The sequence below is a fragment of the Eucalyptus grandis genome, chromosome 8, assembly GCF_016545825.1.
Source record: "Eucalyptus grandis isolate ANBG69807.140 chromosome 8, ASM1654582v1, whole genome shotgun sequence".
NCBI lineage: Eukaryota > Viridiplantae > Streptophyta > Magnoliopsida > Myrtales > Myrtaceae > Eucalyptus > Eucalyptus grandis.
The window spans coordinates 38,270,509-38,292,007 of record NC_052619.1 but is presented as its reverse complement, the minus strand read 5'-3'; the positions used below and the strand labels follow the sequence as shown (position 1 = coordinate 38,292,007).

Below are 21,499 nucleotides of genomic sequence, written 5' to 3'. Positions count from 1 at the left end.
TGACGAAGATAATCCACAAGGCCCATTTTTGTAAGTGTCATTTCTCATTGCCATCATCAACCTCCAATCATGGCCAATTACCAGTACATGTCCATCAGCCTTCAACTCCAGCCATTAACATTTTTTGAATAGTAACCTACAACTATGACCTACTGACATAATCCTGAGATGAAGATGCAATGAAATATGACTGGAGCCGGATCTAATGTGGCACCCCTCAACACAGCCCCTGATCCGCTAGGGTCACCACAGTTCGCTTACCTTTTACTTGTCCTAATGACATGTCACTCTGATACCATTTGAATTGTAGAGAGTCCATAAATCCTGAGGGTTTGTATCATCTCAATCGGTCCCAGTGCAGTTCATATAACAGAAGCATACTCGACATCTCCCTAACCCATACTTAAACCAAATAATACAATGCAACGCACACCAACTACATTTTTTTTTTTTTTTTTTTTTTTTATATATAGAAGTTAATGTCGAACCACTTTTGTTTACATACTTTGATGGACATCAGGAGTCGGTACAACAAAAGGCCAAGGCTTTAACTAAGCTTGGCTATAACCCAAAAGAACCTGACTCTACATCAGACATATACATCAATCGATCATCTAGTGTCAGCCATCCAAAGAAGTGTCATCCTCTACCAGTCACACGCTCTAATTACACCCAGCCTGGTGCATCAGCTGGTGGCGGCGGGAGCATCCCCATCATCATCCAGTCGCGTCGAACATGCATGGACAAGAACTCCTGGACTACAGGGCCATCAGGTAGACCCACATCATACATAACCAAAACACAAACACAGATGAACACCAGACCACGAGCACCAACACAGGGGTGCTCCGAGCAGTTGACCTCAACATCAGACGGTAAGCCATAAAATGTACCACGCATGACAGAGGCATCTCTCAATCTAAAATGTTAGTCCCCAAAAGGGTGAGTACAACCACTCAGCAGTAAAGATCCATCAAACTACATAATGCAACAGGCAAGACAACCGCAATTTCATGTGAAATGCACATATCATCCATGTAATCATGCTTGTATTATCATGAGATTCATTCATTAAGGCAATTTATGTTCCATGCCATATGCTCATACATGCGCATGATTCATATCATCCATACAACCATGTATATATCTCCATGAGATCCATTCAATACCTTCATGATCGCATTCTCAATGCCATATATTATCAACTCAATTTCATAGGCAATTATATCCCATGCCATATGCACACACACATGCGCATGATTCAATTCCCATTTTAATTTTCAAAGGATCTCATTTTTCTTCCAGGGAACAGTGTTTGCATCCCTCATATCACTCGCACCTAACCTGGCATCGCGAGGAACCTCTAGTACACACCTCCGGGCATCTCGCACCCCAACCGGCATCACGAAGCCATTCGGCACACACCTTCGGGCATCTCGAAACTCCCGAGGACATCTAGCATACACCTCCGGGCATCCGGCACACACACTCCGGACATCCCGACACTCCCGGGGCATTGTCGACTCAAGTGTTCGACGGTATCATCAACATCATAATGTATATTCACACACACACACACACACACACACACACATATCTCATTTTCAAATTAGCATTTGATGCAACAATGTCAAAGGTTTAAACCAGCTTTTTGATGTCACATGATATGCTAAATGTCACCACATTTCAGCTTACCAAGCAATTTCATTTGTTCTTAAAATAAAAAGTTTTTTTCGAATAAAACAGAATGCACTTCTTTATTTAAAATCCTGAAAAAATTAGTAAACGATCTCAATAAATTCTGAAAATTTAACATGTTATAAAAGAGATCTAGAGAAAAATGTTTCATGAAGAACACCATGTCAAAAGAACTTTGTACGAGTTGCCACGGTCCATGCATCACAGCCTTAAAATTTCAAACATCACCATTGCACAGTTTTATTCACAAATTCGGTATAAATCATAAATCAACTCAGAAAATTTTAAAATTTTTATATGTTATATTCAAGACCTAGAGAAAAAATTTTCATGAAGAACTTGAAGTCAGATTCGTTATGGATCATGAACTACATTCACTAAAACTCCCCCTAACCCTCGGTAACGATTTCCAGATCTAACCATTTCAGAGAAAAATCATTTCACCAACCAATACTTGTCAGTTTCTTCTCAAATTTTAGTATGTTACTCCTCAAGATGTCATCTAAAACTTTTATCAAGAACATAAAACCAAATTTCGACTGAATGATTTTATAAAATTCACGGAATCACAAGGGGTCGGACTGTTTTTACATGCGACAGCTTGGTTATTCTAGGAAGACTACCACTATTCACTCGAATTTCAGCATCCAACATCACAACTCAAGCATTTTCAACACCCATTTCAATTCACACACAACCACAGCAAGCAAAATGTAGGCTAACGGACTTTACTTGCCTCAAGTTCAACGAAAACGAGCAAGCAACGGCGACTTGGGGCTTCGGCGGGCTCGATTGACGGCGGTGCTAGGTGGCGTCGACTGCAGTTGCTGGTCCTCTTCTTCCCCTCACCGAAGCACCCTCACTCCCACTCGAACCCTCCTCTCTTTCTCTCGGATTCTCTCTTGCTCGCCCGCTCGGTCTCCCTCTCTTTCTCTCAGATCTCTCTCTCTCTCTCTCTCTCGCGCGACAACTCCCCCCTCTCTCACTCCGCCCCTCCTCTTTTCTTCCACCTTCATCATTAGCTTTGCATGGCATTGGACACTTGGAGAACCCTTCACGCCACTTGTAAATTTCCATACAAGAGGTGGGCCTCATTAAGCTGGACTTGGGCCATCCTTGGTCGACCGAATAGTGGGGGGGTTGTGGGCTGATTTTTGGGCTGGTTTGGCCTTAAGAAATCGGCCCACACCTTCTCCTATTTTTCCACTTTAATCCCCACTCATATAAATACCTAATTACAAATTCATATGGCCATAAAACTTTGTAACATAGATCAATAAAAAACCAACTTATAAAAGTTCATGGCCAAGAACAAAATTTCCTTATCAATTTATCCTTTAATAAAATCCCTAATCACACATGGACATAGGATGCATTCCCAACAAAATAATTGTCCATTAAATGCTCGGCCTTGATTAATTGAAATCCGATGGTCTAATGACTATAATATAGTCCGATGGCGCTTCTATCACCTATTCATGGGTCGTAGTTGTGTCTAGGGATTGTCATGAAATTTTAGGATGCCACATCTAAATTCTTAACAAATCAATTGAAAACAAGCAATCTATGTTGAATGTTTTCGGATCTAAAAATTTCATGGATCATCTTTTAGTCGTGCCTCCAAGGCATTTCGTCAAACGCATCATATGCATTTGATTGAGAAGTGAAACAAACACATAATAAGTTGTGCTTAGCTCTTCCCGAAAAAAAAAGACCACACCACAAATTCTTGAGAAACAAACATCAAATAGTTTTCAAGCGAAGGAATCGACTTATATTTAATTGATCACTCGGAAGGAGAGGAGGAAGATGAGGGCGTGGGGCTCTTGAGGAAGCGAATAAAATGAGGACGAGAAGGCATAGGGCTTCTAAGGAAAAGTCGCTACGACAGCGCGGCAACAAAGGCATAAATTTGTCCGTCGAAATTGCTCAATGGCATGGGATTTCAGGCTGGAGAGCTTGCACTCAAATTCTGGAAAAATGAAGTAGTTGGGGAAGAAAAAGAATGACATTCGTTCTTAGGAATAAAGCTTTGGGGTTTTTTTTTTTTTTTTTATTTAAAGTTTTTAGGAATTCTAACTTTTTGGACAAAAATGTCCCCATTCCGGTCGCCCGAAATGTCATTTGCTTGTCGGCCGGAGAACACTTGGCCAGCCAGCGAGCTGATGTCCTTATTTGAGACAAATCTGGTCACTTTAAGTCCTTATTTGAGACAACATCCACTTCGGATCTTATTTGACAAAATAGCTCCACTTTGGATCCTTATTTAGAATTTTCCCTTCATTTAAGGGATTTTGAGGCGGAGTGATCAGTACTTGCCATTAATAGAAGATTGGATTGACAGCCTAGATTGAAGCAAGGTTCCGCATGCGTTTTCTGAAGAATTTTGCCAAAATTGTTTACAGAGGAAATATATGGATATGAAGCATACAAAACTCAATTGTTTTGACAAATAGAGGTAAAACTCCAAATTGGTATATCTATCAATTGTCATGTAACTTAAACTCAATAATTTGATGGTAAAATTTAATGAAAACTAATGGAGAGTAAATTTATCACAAATATATCAATTTGAGATTTTATATCATCAAAAATTTGGTTTGGGATAAATTTGTCGCGGGTGTACTAGTTTAGAGTTTTTCGTGATATTAGCCCATTTTTATTTTATGACTTTGCTTATGTTAAAATTATAATATTTTGATCTGCCTAAGCTAGGACGACCAATGAAAACCAAAACTCATTTGCTCTTGCCCGTTCAAGTTAATTATCACATAGGAGATCATCATTTCGGAAGTAAACAAGAAATCTTTCACAGGTTTTTGTTTTTTGGTCAGTAATCTTCACAGTTTACAAGCAACAATAGACCCGTATATTACTAAAATGTCTCCTTGTTAGAATATCCAACCAAAAAACTTATTTCTATGGGTGAAGGGAGAGAATCTACATTTAAAGAGCATAAAAATCTCGTACATGAACTATGTAATTTAACAACCCCTCACTTGCAAATTGGCTTAGGAATAATGACACTTAGAATTTGAAGGATGTGGGTTGCACATGTGAAATCAATTATGGGTAGAACCTAATTTTAATTCCGTGTTATAATGTCCAATCCAAAAACTTAAATCTATAGGTGGAGAGAAATCACAAATATAAAAAGAGCATTTCTATAAACAAGGGACTTGAGATATTTTAACATTCCTATACATTCGGATGTTTATGGTATGACCTTCGCTGATCGGCTTTCTGGCCTCATGTTTCTCGTCATAGGAGGTGGAATCATCCCTATTGAGCCATTACGCATCTGCCCATTTTCTTCCCGTCCTGAAAAATTTGGGGTAATTGCATGTATCAGAACCAAAAGAACCAAAAAAAAAAAAAAAAAAAAAAATCCTGAACGTATAAGCACAATTGTTGATCTAAGTTTATAAATATTTGACAACAGGGTATCAAGACATGGGAGCTGGATCCATGCACATTGAGTTAGACTCCATCAACAAGCTAGCCAAGAAAATTACTTTGAGTAGAAGATACGGTGATCTATATACGGAATTTGCCACATTCAAATAAATGCTTACTCACTCCGTCAATTCTTGGGCCAAACAAAGCTAGATTTGATGTTTCTTTTGTAGTCAGACGCAAAGTTTGAATCTAACAAAAAGATTCTGCATTCTATCAATTTATCCGAGAATATGGATTCTAGAATTAGTGGTCCTACACGAGCAATTCTTTAAGATAGCTTGGAAGCGAATTCGAGATTATATATATAGTCTAGTACCCGCGGAAGGGTCGGGGCGGAGGCTTTGGAGGTGACGATATTCTTGACACAGAGCACAACAATGGCAAAAGTAATGAACACAACAATCGTTGCATGTCTTCGGCTCCCACTGGAGTCGTGTCCTCATCCTTCTGCGATTACGGTAACCGCAACAGCAAACTCCTCCGAAACAACCGGTCAATGCAGCAGATAAACAGTAGAGCGCGCCTTTCGCAACACAAGCTGCAACAAAACAAGATTTAATAATTATGCCGATCGCCTATGATCTTTCTAAGTTATGCTCTTTCATTTTTCATGACCTTATTCAATAATCAAGACAAACGTTGTTAATATTTCATAATTTGAGGTAAATTACTGTGGCGGCCCTCAAAGTTCTGAACTTACAAATGTGAAGCTCATTTTCAACATTCTAAAACATTTTGGGAAAGCGCAGGATGTAATGATAGCACATTTAAAGCGGGGAGGGGGTCAAGTCAACTTACCCTGGTAATTCTGTAGTTTCTAGATAACAAAGCTTCCCTTTACTCTCTTGAAGGAGCTACAAGCTTTTGGTTTCCTATCGAGGATGGTATGGCCGTTGCTGTTCGAAAACTTGGCACGCATTCCCAGTTTTTTTTTTTTTTTTTTTAAATCACAGACGTGTAGATCTAACTCAAGGAATTGCCCGACCCACCGCTCAAATCCTAACCGTCTCTTCTCTCTATCAGCTCATTACCGTGCCGCCTGGGCTCCTCTGTCTCCTCTGTCTCTCTCTCTCTCTCTCTCTCTCTCTCTCTCTCTCTCTCTCTCTCTCTCTCTCTCCCTCTGCTTTACTCAGATGGTCAAACTCGAATCCTCTGTTGTTGTTTACTCAGATAGCAGATTCCCAATATGATGCTGACGGTGGTGGCGGAAGTCGCTTGGACTCAGATTTAGATTGCACGATATGCATAGTCGGGGTATGCAATTACGAGAAGGTTGATGGGTGTGGGGCGGTTGAGGATGAGGATGAGGGATAAAGGATTTGCTTGTATTGGTGTATTCACAAAATTGGAATTGGTATATCTATTTAACTAGGCACGGACCGATCGCTCAGTGTAGATCTCGTCCATGACCATCATCTTTTTTCGTTCACACACATGGAGAAAAAGACTAGTTGATAAATACTTACTTGAAGATCCTGGGTCCGCGAACTCTGCAATCCTCCCAAAAGTGATGCATGGGCAAAAAAATGTTTGCCAACCTGAAACACGTACGGCATCAATATATATCGCTGAGCACGCATGAGCCATACAAATTATACAACTTTGAGTGGACAAAAAAACTACAGCTGCGTGGCTCGTCACAGCAACGATATATCTTGGATGACCAAGTGACACGGTTTTCCGATTGCTCCAGGTGAGGAATGGCCTCGAAACAACTGGTGACCGTGTATCTTTGAGGAGTAGGATGGTTCAACCTTGGGGACGACATGGTTATGTCCTTTTAAGTTCTGCAAGATATGGAAGATGACGATGACTGAACCGTGGGGTTCAAAGAGGGAAGGGCCTTCGTGATCGGAAAATACTCAAATGAACATGTGTTTCCATTTGTGTGTCTAAGATGAACACAGGTGGTTTGGTCTTCATTTATATGAACGCGCAACGTGCGCAATTCTTAGTGTTGAGATAGGGCGAGCGATTGAACAAAATATAGACGGAAGAAGAAAAATAAATCGGACACCAGATTTACGTGGTTCAGTCGTAAAGACCTACGTCCACGGGGAGAGCAGCAGCGAATTTCACTATAGATCAAGCGATACAAGGAGATTACACACTCAAGTCACTCAAACACTCTCTCGGTGTTTCCCAAGCCCCAATTACACTCAATAACGTACGCAGTGTTTAGCCCCGAAATTCCTCGAAAATAATCTCTTAATCTCACGAAGAAATTACATGCAAATCTTACCTCAAGATTTGATCGACTACAAACACTAAACTTCTTGGATGTAATTGCACGAACGAAAACAACGACAAAACCCACGTCAAGCACTCGCTTAGAAAACGGTGCTTCAAGAGATCTTCACGTTTGCCACGGAGTGAAAACCACGTTGCTTGGCTCGCTTCAACAACCCTCTGGCAACCACACGCACTTACGGCAAATAAAGAACAAATATATAATATGCATGGCAGGCAACTTCAATTCGGAATAAGAAAGTTGGAGACTTCGGTCAACAAGTCCAACTTGGACTTTCCTTTTTTTTTTTTTTCTGTTATCTTGAACGAGCAATATATACGGAATTCAATTTCCGTAATCTATAAATTCATGCCTTGGTCTCTACAAATTAGCAACTTGAAATCCAAATATCCACTTTCCTTTAATTTATCTTGGGTTCGGTTTCGTTCACGGACTCAAACTCGAGACATATTATAACAATCTCCACATTGGCTCGACGTTTGAGCCAAATTACAATCGTTTCGTAAAAATTCAAACTCTGCTGCTACTTTTTCCCATAGCCCCCGATGGGCTCAACTGCCACAGATATTACCTAAGTCCAAGCTTTACTTGAACTTCACCATAACTGAGGATCTCATTAGAATACCAACTCCACATGCACCTTTAACTGCTCCGTAAGGATTTTCCGACGCAACCTCCTTAACCGCAGATAAAGCAAAACCATTATTACATCCATATCTATCCGGAGATCGAATACGTACCTTGTTAATTTTAGCAATTACAACAAACATTGGCTCTATAGGCTCCACCTCGCTATAAGCACCATCCGTGTCGATTACTTTGCTAGTACTTGTACTCGCTACCTCAGGAGTTTCTGGTTGTAACTCCACCTCAAGCTGAACACCGTTCAGATCTGTATTAACACTGCTACAAACACTCCTATCCAGAAGTATTGGAGACTTGTCAAGGGTAACTTCTCTGCTGTCAACAGGTGAATTTATATCCGGGCACCACAACTGATTGACCCGCTCACCTTGTGCATAGCCATGGAATATGCATCTTGCCCTCCCATCGAGCTTACCATCACTCACTCGAAAATAACATGGGCAACCAAACATTCTAAGAATAGAATAATCAGCAACGTTACCTGACCACACTTCTTCAGGAGTTCGCCATTCAATAGCAGTTGATGGGGATCTATTCACCAGGTAGCTTACCGTACTTAGCACATCAATTAGGATTCTCCTAGCAATACCAGCACTAGAGATAATTTTTCGGGCCATCTCTAGTAATGTTCTACTCGTCAATTTTGCAAATTGTTGTGATTTATTGGCACTAGTGCGGTGTTTCACTATGCTATCTTTCATGCATAATTTATTTGCCAGCTCCGAGCAAAACTCCATGCTATTGTCAGTCTGCACATGCTTGATCGACTTACCAGTCTCCGTCTCAATCAAAGCTCTTGACTGCGAGATCTTGACACCAGCATTAAACTTGTGCCTTGGCACAAACACCCAGGTCTTCCTCGAGCAGTCAAAAGACTCTCGAACAGATGCATCCGACGTCTTTGGGGCGAAACTTGTCATTGTCTCACCTTGAAGTTTATACATGCCATCATGCTTGATTCCTTTCATTATCACCAGGGCACCTTAAACAACCTTCAGAACCCCACCTTTTGAAGAATACCTGCAACCAGCTGAATCTAGGGCACCCAAGGAAATTAAGTTCTTTTTCAATTCTGGAACACACCTCACTCCAATCAATGTCCTCACGATACCATCATGCATTTTGATTTTAACATCACCAACACCCACAACATCGCACTCGGCGTTGTTCCCTAACTGGACTTTACCACTACCCGTGCATTGATAAGTGATAAACCAGTTTCTATTTGGTGTGACATGAAAAGAACAACCAGAATCCATAATCCATCCATCAAACGATGAATAATCAGTGACAAACAAGACATAATCAGCATTATCTGCTACAGCTGCAATATTATCTGCAGAATCAACCATAATTCCCTTACCCTTTTCATTCTTCAACTTAAGGCAATCCCTTCTAAGATGCCCCCTTTTGCCACAGCTCCAACAGACAACATTAGCAGTCCTAGATTGACTACGTCTGTTCATATTAGTACTACCATTACCCACACATGTTACAGATCTTCCTCTATTTTCACCTACTAGAGCAGTAGATACAGATTCGCCAGATTCTCTTCTACGAATGTCCTTGCTCAGAATCAAATCTCGAACCCCATCAAACGTCAAATTTGTTGACCCAGAGGAATTACTAACAGCAGTAACGGTAGTATTCCAACTATCAGGCAATGGGGATAATAGAATCAAAGCACGTACCTCATCTTCAAAATCAATCTCAACTGAACTCAATTGACTAACAATCACATTGAATTCATTGATATAATCTGCAACTAACGCACCTTCTTTCATCTTCAAGTTAAACAGACGTTGCATCAAACAGACCTTGTTGATCGCAGAGGGCTTCTTGTACATATCTGACAGGGCTTGCATCAAATCAGCAGTGGTCTTCTTCTTCAGGATGTTAAACGCGACGTTACGAGCCAACGTCAGCCGAATAACACCCATAGCTCGTCTATCCAGCAAATCCCAATCAGCTTGCTTCATCGTCTCTGGTTTCTCCCCAAATAAAGGCAAGTGCAGATTCATCTGGTAAAGATAATCTTCAATCTGTATCTTCTAGAAACTAAAATCCTTCCCATCAAATTTGTTGATTTTTACTTTTACTTCTTCTGTCGCCATCGATTCGCTTCAACTTAGCCAAACCTTGCTCTGATACCACTTTCTGAGATAGGGCGAGCGATCGAACAAAATATAGATGGAAGAAGAAAAATAAATTGGACACCAGATTTATGTGATTCAGTCGTAAAGACCTACGCCCACGGGGAGAGCAACAACGAATTTCACTATAGATTAAGCAATACAAGGAGATTACACACTCAAGTCACTCAAACACTCTCTCGGTGTTTCCCAAGCCCCAATTACACTTAATAACGCACGCAGTGTTTAGCCCCGAAATTCCTCGAAAATAATCTCTTAATCTCATGAAGAAATTACATGCAAATCTTACCTCAAGATTTGATCGACTACACACACTAAACTTCTTGGATGTAATTGCACGAACGAAAAACAACGACAAAATCCACGTCAAGCACTCGCTTAGAAAACGGTGCTTCAAGAGATCTTCACGTTTGCCACGGAGTGAAAACCACGTTGCTTGGCTCGCTTCAACAACCCTCTGGCAACCACACGCACTTACGGCAAATAAAGAACAAATATATAATATGCATGGCAGGCAACTTCAATTTGGAATAAGAAAGTTGGAGACTTCGGTCAACAAGTCCAACTTGGACTTTCCTTTCTTTTTTTTTTTGTTATCTTGAACGAGCAATATATACGGAATTCAATTTCCGTAATCTATAAATTCATGCCTTGGTCTCTACAACTTAGCAACTTGAAATCCAAATATTCACTTTCCTTTAATTTATCTTGGGTTCGGTTTCGTTCACGGACTCAAACTCGAGACATATTATAACACTTAGCTTAACAAACACAGATTGATGGCTTGCCGTTTCTATGCGGTGGTCTGGTGTGAACGCATATGTGGTCGCGTTAACGCGTTATCCCAATGCCAATCCCTTTGCTATATTCGTTGACATAAAGATTATAGGCGACGATGGGTGACGGTCACCTAGCCGTCGCTAATGATCATTGGCCCTAGGTTTTTCGACCTTTGGGGATGGGTTTGTCGCCTGGAGGTCGTCAGTGTCTAGCACGCGTCACCGGTTTTTGTGGACCATTATTATAATTTTTTTTTTTTCAAAAGGAAACGATAAATGAAATCAAGCTTCAGCTGCTTCCATACCGCGAGAGGAAGTCCAAGGTTTGATCACCAGCCGGAACATCTAAGTTCATATCAGGTTTTCTCATAGTTGTAGAATTAAGAGCATGAGAATGGGAAGCTATGAAATTCTATCTTTCCTATTTCTACTCACAAAGGGGATGATTTTTTCAGTTTAATCTAAACCATCTACACTTAAAAGCACTACTAGGAAAATAAAAAACTATTCTCCCTACGATTACTCTAAATCGACATTCATGCATATCTTGTCTTTAAATTAGTGAGTTATGTTTGTCACCTAGGAATGTGGTGTGGTGAATTTAATGTGAAAGTTCCTTAGTTATAGAAAATATTTACACCGCGTGTCTTAAGCTTTATGTACATAATGTAATCAAATTCTAAACCTTTTAATCAATACAATCAAGACTGACCTTCAACGCAAAGTACAATCTCCTCAATATTTGAAATGGTCTAATTAAGTCTTAAGACTTTATTAAAAGTGTAATTGAGTGCTAAATGTAGATTCAAAAGTTGAAAAGTTCAATTTGAGACAGTTTTGGAGAGCTACTATCCATCAAAGGACTTGATTGTATTGTTACGAATAAGTTTAAGACTAGATTGAATCAATAAAATTAAGATTTAATTGCATTTCATACTTGAAGGATAGGACTTCCAACATATCTTTCCCTTATAATTGGCACAATCATAGTTTACATCCCAGATTATTTTTTAGCAAGAAAGTTTTTCTTTACTATTTTCCTATATACCATATTATGGGAGTAAAGTTATTTTGTCCCAAAACCACCCCAAATACAAGTCCTTTTCAAAACAGAAAGTGAGAGATTCCTTTGAAATATCACAGAAATAGGACTCCACGGAGAGAAGGAAGGGGGGAAGTGGGCGCAACAGAGTTGGCCAACGCAGCAATAAATAAAGGTTGTTGAAATATTCTACGTTGCTTAATAAATTCACGTGAATTTTCTATACAATGCAATAATAAATAAATGTTGTTGAAAATATTTTACATTGCTTCATAAATTCATGTGAATTTTATATAGGTGGGCGCAACAGAGTTGGCCAACGCAGCAATAAATAAAGGTTGTTGAAATATTCTGCATTGCTTAATAAATTCATGTGAATTTTATATAAGTGGGCACAACAGAGTTGGCCAACGCAGCAATAAATAAAGGTTGTTAAAATATTCTACATTGCTTAATAAATTCATGTGAATTTTAGATACAATGCAACAATAAATAAATGTTGTTGAAAATATTTTACATTACTTAATAAATTTACAACATGGCAATAAATAAAGGTTGTTGAAATATTCTGCATTGCTTATTGGACTTACTAACAGAGGTGACACGATATGTATGAAATTAGTCTAGTGAAGTTCGTGTACTTTGATAATGTTGTCAAATTCTAAAACCCCCAAATATTTACTTGTTCATGTGTCATCCTACGCCTAGCGGGTCCCAATCAATTATTAAAAGTCTAAAGTTGCGGATACGATGAAGCTAATTTGCTAGTCCTGACTATTATTAAACTCCATCAAATTTTTCCATGATGTTGTGAGTTGTCTAACACAGTAAAAGGCCTTAAAATAATCTCTAGTCACTTGATATTAATAATGCAACTTGTGTAAAGACTTGCCAAGTTATTTGAAAGTCAATTTTTGACGTTTTCCAAGTCTTCTTAGTCTTCTCCACTCTTTTTATTTTCCTTGGTCTTCTCCACTCTTCAACTTCCATGAATACGCACTGGCACTCGTCTCAACGGGTAATTCAAATATAAGCCAACGCTACCCGTTCCATCGTTTCTACCAATTGGAAATAAGCCTCCCTTTAATTCTTGATGCGCAAACCAATTGCACTCGGTTTCACATGGCACAACGCAACTTGTGGAGGACTTCATATGCCGATCTGAAGGAATATGCCGATACTTAATATTTAAATCCATTATGGGTGTACAAGTTGTCTCCATGATGAATATAATTATAATATCAAACCAATAGCTATAATGTAGGACTCTTTCCAAAAGTTGAGAGAGTTCATGAAGTTTATTTAAAATGGTCAATTTTTGTATAGGATGATGTAACCTGTGGAAGACTTTATAAGTCGTTCTCATAAAGTCCATTTTTGACATTTCCTTGTAAGACTTTATCAGCCCTTTGCCTCTTCATCAACTTCAAAGAACCTTCGGTTTATTGCAGTACCTTCCATCTTCAAAAGTCTTAACGACGAAGGATCTTAAAACGTGTTTGAGTTTGGTATAAAAGGGTTGGTGTTTGCAGCAGTCTCATTTTATCTCTCCTTCACTGATAAACAATCCGACAAGAAGAGAAGAACTCGACTTGCGTGATACTGGCTGGTCTAGCTTGGCAAGAAGAATGAGCTACCACCAACTTAATCAAGTAAGTTGAAGGATTAGACCAGTCTTTTGCATTCCATATAATGGTCCATTCAATTAACATGATTATGGAAAGTTTGTGAGCATCACTTCATATACTCATTAACATACAAATACTAATTTGTGTAGGGACCAAATTTGTTATTAAAAAAAAAAAAGTACATTATGGAGGAAAATTAAGGATACTTCATGGATCATTTTTGTAATTTTTCCGCGACTATGAGTTTGCTATGTTCAATGTCATCAACGTGTGTTCAACTATGGTGCTTAGTCAACCTTTTCCACCAGCATTTCATACGGAAACACAGAATTTGTCCTGAAATTGTGTTGGGAGATTAGTTTTTTGTTTACCAATTTTTGAAGATCTTTTTCTTCTTCTTTTTTTCTTTTTCTTTTTCAAAATGTTTGGAGTGTTTAGAAAGCAAACAAGTCACGAAAAAAAGTATGATAACCAAAATTGACAATCGGCAATATTACACACAGGGAGAGATTTTGTACGCTGCTTATGCTTTATTATGGAAAACTTTGCTCGCATGTAAAGATAATTATCATAATGAGATATAAATATTTTTAAATATATTGAAAGAGTGAGGGCAGGAAACCCTAAATACCACTGGGATCATTAAGGTGGTTAGAGAGAATAGCTCTTACATTACTCACTAAGCAGAATAGCCAAAAATTTCTCAGGATTACTCTTTTTACATCCATGTATTTAATATCAGGATTACTCTTTTTACATCCATGTATTTAATATATATGTATGTATCTATGTTGTATGAATGTACATATGCAATTCTAAATTCTTCCTTGGGTTATTGCTAAATAAATTATTGCATAGTTATTGATTAGTGCTCCTTCATTTTTATTTTACTGTTTTTGCAAATTCACTGATAGCGGTCCAGTGTTCAATATGTGATTTTGACAAAATCTCTTAACAGCAACATGTAGAAGCGCCAGTTACATACATGGCAATAAGCTTGTTGTAATGATCATAAGGTTATATCAACATACTAAGCTGTATAGCAAAGCCACAACACAGTTTAATGAAAGGGAAGCACATGAAAATTTAAGAACACGGAAAACTATCTTCTTGCTTTATGACATGCTTATTATCACATTAATTGTGTTGTAACCAATACAGTATGCTAGAAACAATGGGCGATCTGGGATACAAGATCATGCCTTAATCTACATCGAGAATATGCTCTGTGGCGTGCCTCCAACCCTGCCAGAGCATAGTATATTTAGGGTTCGTCCTCAACTGCGCAGAGTAAACAACAAAGCCTATGAACCAGAGATTCTGGTCATCGGCCCTTATCACTATGGAAATGACAAATTCAAATCCATGGAGGAGCAAAAAATGCGGTACGTGCAGCAGTTGCTTCAGAGGAGAAAAGAGGAAAGTGTTGACCGGTATATGCCGACTCTAAGAGAACTGGAACAGCTGGTGCGTAATTGCTACGCGGAAACCATCAACCTCTCCCAAGAAAAGTTCCTAGCGATGATGTTTATTGATGGTTGTTTCATTGTCGAGCTGTTCCGTAAGTTCAATATGGAGGAATTGAGAGACAAAGACGACCAGCTTATGAAGGCAGATTGGATTCGATATTGCCTCCAGCGCGATTTACTGCTGCTTGAGAACCAACTCCCGCTTTTCATCTTGAACAAGCTATATGACCTGACTAAAGGTCCGGACGAGCCTCGCAAGCTCATCGATATAGCCACCACGTATTTCGATTTTAAACTAGGAGACTCGGACCAATGTCCGACACTTCGCAAGAGCAAACATCTTCTTCATCTAATGCACACATGCTGGACTTCTGGCTTGCCTAATGTGCCCCGGCTATATGGCAGAGCCCCGCCAACAAAAGAGAAACTCATGTTCATGTCCTCAGCAACGGAGCTCAGGGAATCCGGAGTCAAGTTGAGGGCAGTGCGAGGGCGACGCATGAAGGACATCAGATTCGAGAATGGCAAACTCGAGATACCGGTCTTGATTGTACAGGACCACACAGAGTCGCAATTTCGAAACCTAATCGCGTATGAGCAGCATCGTCAAGGTGGAGGCATCAGCTACTTTACAGATTATGTGACCCTCATGGATTGCCTCATAAACTCTTCAAAGGATGTCGAGGTGCTTCGCCGTGCAGGGATTATTAAGAACTACTTGGGTGATGACGAGGTAATTGCACAGATGTTCAACAGGATGGGTGACTACGTCACTCTATCCAATTTCTATTACTCTGAGATCTTCAAGACTGTGAATGCGTATTGTAACAAGAGAAGGAACGTTTGGATGGCGAAACTAAGGAGGGAATATTTCCATAGTCCTTGGGCTTTCTTATCTGTTCTTGCAGCCATCGTGTTGCTCCTTCTCGCGGCAGCACAAACAGTATTTACTATTCTTTCTTACACAAAGTAAAGTCAAAGGTGATCAATGCCGGTTCATATATTTCCCCTGGACCATCTACTTGTGTTCTATAGCCAATAGTATTATCTTGGTTTTCCAATGAGGACGAACCACATGTACCTAAAGAAAGAAAATGAAAAGTCTATATGCTTTTAATGAGGTCCACAAATCTCTCTTCATTTGGAACTAGATGATTACAACAGAAAACAAAACATGACATTAGCAACCAAGTTGGTATATGGTTCAAAAAGAAAAGAAAAAAGAGGTACAACCAACTTAGATGATTACCATAGATATGGTAGGATCGCCTTACGAAGTCTCTTCTTCCAACAAAAATATCCAGCTGGTTCTCTGATCATGCTTGACCTAAAGAAAGAGTTACAATTCAACTTGGACTACAGCTAAGAAGAACACGCAGCAGCTTCGTATCTCTGAACGATCTGATCGAATCCACATCAATAGTAGGAGAAGTTCTCCAAATGATATTACCAGCAACCTCTGAATCAGGATGGATACTCCCATAAACAAAATCAGCCTTTGGATTGTCTCCTGATCAAGCTATACTTGCATTAATAGAAAGGCCATGCTACTCTGTAAGAAAGCAGCAAATCAATGAGCTTCATAACATCAGCCTTATTTTGCTGATAAATTTGTCTAAAACAGCTCAAGTGAGGGAAGCAATTTTTCCATGGGAAGCCTTATCAACCAAAATTTAATAACAGAAATGCAGGTATAATTCCTATTGGGATGGTCTAAAGCATATTCATTCATGTCGGCCAACAAAATATGCAATTAGCAAGGACGTAAGTTTATTCACCTCCTTTCTCTGCACATTTGATTTCATGCATTTAATAACAAAACTAGAATTAGCTTAAAGTCTCTAAACACACTCAATAAATAGTACCTCCACCAAGCATTCACGCTTGTAACATCATTTTCCAAATTGCAAGACACATCTCTCCTTCCTACCAAACCAAGCACAATATACCCAATGACACAACAACATCACATGATCAGCATATTGTACATCCATCACAGGTTAGAAGCCACAGGTTAGCAGGTCCCGTAAGTCTTAAAAGCAAACATGTACATGAAATATGTATAATAACCCCATGTGGCAATTCTCATGTGATTAGTATGCTCATAGGAGTTAGTTGAATCTTCATTCATATCTGACCTAGAAGACACTTCCTCCCTTGCCGCTTTTGGCATTTGTTTTTCATTTGGTGTTTTACCATTTGTTTTGGTTGTCAACGCAAAATATAATCCATCTCTTCCGATGAGCATGTAAGAAGAAGAACCACAATTTGTAAAGGTAAGAAATGCAATATTGAAGGGTAATAAAATACAAATCACAAACCAAAAACTCTTCACAGGAATCTTGATGAGGCAAAAAGGCACTCACTCTTGTAAGGGCATAACCAAAGAGCAAGAAAAACACCAGAAAGGTGGGGTGGACAGAATAAAAAAAAACAACAGACAGCATAAACAACAATGTATTTGGAACAATTAGAACTCGTACTCACTCACCTAAGTCAAAGAAAAGCTCCATTTGGATCAATCTTGGTCAACAATTGCGGATTTGGCAAGGAACCGAGAGAGAAAAAAACACAAACAAAGAATCCTAAAATTTTGTCCAATTCGACTTAAGCAACCAAGAGAAAGCCCAAAACAGTACCACTATGGACCTGTGGTCCAGGTAAGCTATCAAAATGAATAGCTACTAAAGAAACGGTTACTCACAGTGGTTTAAGTATATGCTTTTACCAATTGGGCATTGTAAGCAAAATATTAGTGTAATTAAACCAAGGATCCAAGGAAAACTACAAAGATGGAAAGGGGGGCATATCATGGGTACAAAGCTAATTTTCAACTTAACCAAGGATGTTAAGGATTCTTGCTAATGTGTAAGACTTCAAGTATCAGGAAGAAGCGATGCAATCACAAAGTTGAAAGGGAAAAGTTATTCATATAATATACTACTTGACATAGTATATTAATTAGTTGAGTACCCTCACTGGATAAAAGGGACAACTTGAAGCCTCAAGAGAATATAATCTGTTGGAGAACAAATACAGCTATTCATTTCATCTGAAGAAAAGGAGGCCGCAGCATTCCATAATAGAAGCAAACAAAGAAAAATTTTCCACTCTTTCGCTGAAATTAAAGAGGCTGGTCCTACACTCAAGGCTCTTAGGCTCATTATGCTTCAGAGATCAATCTTACACCAAACTGATGAGGAACTGTAAAATTGCCCTTACTCTTTCTTAATGTTCTGCAGTTAGTCTCCATCCATGCAAGATGAGCACAAATACTAGATATTCATTCGATCTGAAGAAAAGGAGGCCACATAATTCCATAATAGAAACAAACAAAGACAAACTTTCCGTGCTCTTTGGCTGAAATTAAAGAGGCTGATCCTACATGCAAGACTCTTGGGCCCATTACGCTTCAAAGATCAATCTTACACCAAACTGATGAGGAAACTATAAAATTGCCCTTACACTTTCTTAATGTTTTGCAGTCAATCTCCATCCATGCAATATGAGCACAGGGACAAGATGGCCACTGACATAGAGAAGAAAAGCTCCATGTGAAAGCTGCTTACCAACATAAAAGCAGTTTCACTCTGCAGTCACCCATTAGAAATTTTACAACCGGATCCATATTTCTCTTGTCAAATGAATAACTAAGACCAAATAAATTAACAATAAATATTAAAGCTGGGCAACCTTTGTCACACACGCACACACAAAAAGGTTATCAGGATCAAGATGCTAAGTAGGATCCTTTTGAAGTCTTCGAGATCAGATCAAGATCATAAGATCCTACATATTTGAAGTGCTAAATTCTTGCTTAAATCATTGCAATTAGATGCATATTAACCATAAAAAGAGGGATAGTGAAGCTTGAAGGTAGCATTCTCATGTGAGAGATTACTCTGATTTAAATTCTTGGTTGCCAGTTTTTCAACTAACAATTAAAGCACCATGTCAAAGATGTAAAAGCATAAAATCTCCTTGCCCAAGTTTTTAAGGTGTATTAAATAGGATCACAATAAAATAATCACCATAATAACCAAGAAGAAGGCTGCCAAGAAATTACTTTCCTGCCTTTTCCTAATTTCTAATCCTTTATTTTGTCCTTCTCTCTCTTGGAATACATACTGTCTCTTTCTTTATTTCAAAGGATAAAATATTATTTACCTCAATCTGGGATACACACTCCAATTTAACACCCCCCACCACCTCTCTCTAACGAACCTCACTTTCACTGGCTATTCTAGGTTTTTCAACTGTTTAAAGTTTAAGGTAAGTTCTAATCAATATACATCTAAAGATATTATGCTACTAGGCCAAGTCAAATTGTGTGCCAATTTCTCAAGGATAGAGGTCTCTCTCATCTGGTTGCAGAAGGACAGAAGCTTTGTCTCTCTCATCTCCAAAGGACGGCACAGTTCAAAAAGCCAACGGTGGTCAATGCCCATCTCATCATTTATTCAAGACTGAAGAAGATGAAGAAATGGTGTCTCTGCACTTCTTTGCTTTCTACTATTCATTCATCTTCATCCCTTTTTCTTAATTCTCCAAGCCTTATATTTTCCAAATGGAGCCTGAACATAATTAAGAAGAAAGTGGCACATGCGCTAGGCGACGGAGGCCCAATTTCATATTTGCTCCAGCTAAAAAGGCAGAATTGCCTTCTAAAGCTTGAATAGTGGAATCGTAGTTGGGATGGCCATCCTAAGATACAGATCACGACCCCCACAAACTACCATTTTTCTTAGAATCCAAATTGTTCAAAGTTTTTGAGTCGTAGGAACGAATGATCGTGATCCTAACAACCATGCACATACGCACGCATGTGCACACAGAAAAGAGTCTTGTGATGGTGTGAAAGAAAGTGCAAGAAAGGAGGAGACTGTAGGTCAGATTGAACAACATATGTGGCCCCAAACCCCCACAGCCAATTTCTCATAGCAAAACAGTAAAAATCATCAACAAAGGGCCTTTTGAATACTGTAAGAAAAGTGGATGACAAGTTAGAACAATGTTCTTAGATTACATAAGAAACATCAACTACCTTTCACCAATTCTCAACTCTTTACCTGCTTTCCTCAGCACAATTAAGTTTACTTTACATGGCTGGCTATTATATGGAATTATCTTTGCCAGGAGTCCGTTCAGATAGCTTCTTTCAGGAAGGTTCAACACTAGCCCTCTTCAACGATATATCCGGAATTTGCATAGGCACCATGCAAAAGTTGAGGAGACAAACTGTTTGACCATGTCGAGAAAGGCAAAGGAGAAGAAAAGGAGGAGGAGGAACAAAAAAGAGGCCAAAGCTGAGAAAAAATGCGATATGCCCAACAAAATCACAAAATGTTTCACATGGCCAAATTGCATGAAAATATTATAGAGTAATTTTCCTCAACTTGTGTTAAGCAAGGTGACAATGAGAAGAATGTGTTATGAGCATTCAAAAAGAAATGCTGTGAAAGTACATAGGCATTCAATGATATAAATCCTTTGTCAAAGCTCTTGGTGGCCAAAGGTGATGTTAAATTAAATATCCATATCAACACTGAAAAAATCCTTCCTAATATTTCCGTGTAATTCAGCCACTTATCAAACATTAATTGGGATTTTGTTGACATTTTGCTTAGTTCTGCCTCTTTTTCCTTCCTCGTCTTCCACATTTTCTTCTCCTTTCTCTTCTCTTTCTCTTTTGCTGCACCATCCTGTGAAGTGGAAAAATCCTGTGAAGTAGAAAGATCAAATCATAAAATTAAAATTAATGGCCAAAACGAAATGCTTAACTGTGTTAATAGAGCAAGATGGGAAAGCAAAGGTGAACTCATGTAATAAACACTGCTGGCCGAACAAGTTGCACATGCATTTTACCTGTATTACATTTCAGAGAAAGAAATAACGTGAGTTCACCTCCTCATCAAACTCAGGTTCATTCTCAATTTTAACAGCAAATCAGTTCCAAGTCTGGAACCTAGAACCTATCCTATCGGGGCTCTTTCCCAATTCTTGAAACTGGGAACCAACCCTTGTGGACCCTAGAACCGACTTTGAAGCCAAACCTGCCAGTTTCAAGCCGGTTTCAGGTTCCACCGAGAAGCAACCACTTCTTTTTTGTTTTTTTGTTTTTTTTTTTTTTCATTCTTTTTTAGTTTCATTGCAGCTAGGTTATGCTACAATATGTGGCAAACCATATCAATCCTATGAGAAGTTAGTTACCCGCCTGTCCTACAACAATTCAGAATCCATGGACACATAACTTCCCTGATCGTCAGACAAACATACACACTTCCAGGCAAAAACCCAAGGAAAGCTTCATGAAAGATCACAACTACCAGTAATCTGAAACAACACTTTACGAAAATGACTGCCGCCACTTTTGAT

General features: G+C 39.0%; 1 protein-coding gene and 1 long non-coding RNA gene across 2 annotated transcripts; one reads left to right on the top strand and one right to left on the bottom strand.

Moving 5' to 3' along the window:
• Positions 1-13,509: 13,509 nt before the first annotated feature.
• Positions 13,510-16,097, top strand: LOC104417131 (UPF0481 protein At3g47200). Its single transcript, XM_010028451.3, has 2 exons — positions 13,510-13,679; positions 14,817-16,097. The coding sequence occupies exons 1-2, from the start codon at positions 13,656-13,658 to the stop codon at positions 16,095-16,097; spliced, it is 1,305 nt and encodes a 434-aa protein (XP_010026753.2). The 5' UTR covers positions 13,510-13,655.
• A 135-nt stretch (positions 16,098-16,232) lies between these two features.
• LOC120286694 lies at positions 16,233-18,155 on the bottom strand. The gene is made up of 2 exons (XR_005545409.1): positions 16,582-18,155; positions 16,233-16,451 (listed from the first exon to the last, which is right to left on the bottom strand). It is a non-coding gene; the product is annotated as an uncharacterized LOC120286694 (long non-coding RNA).
• Between the last annotated feature and the right edge of the window lie 3,344 nt (positions 18,156-21,499).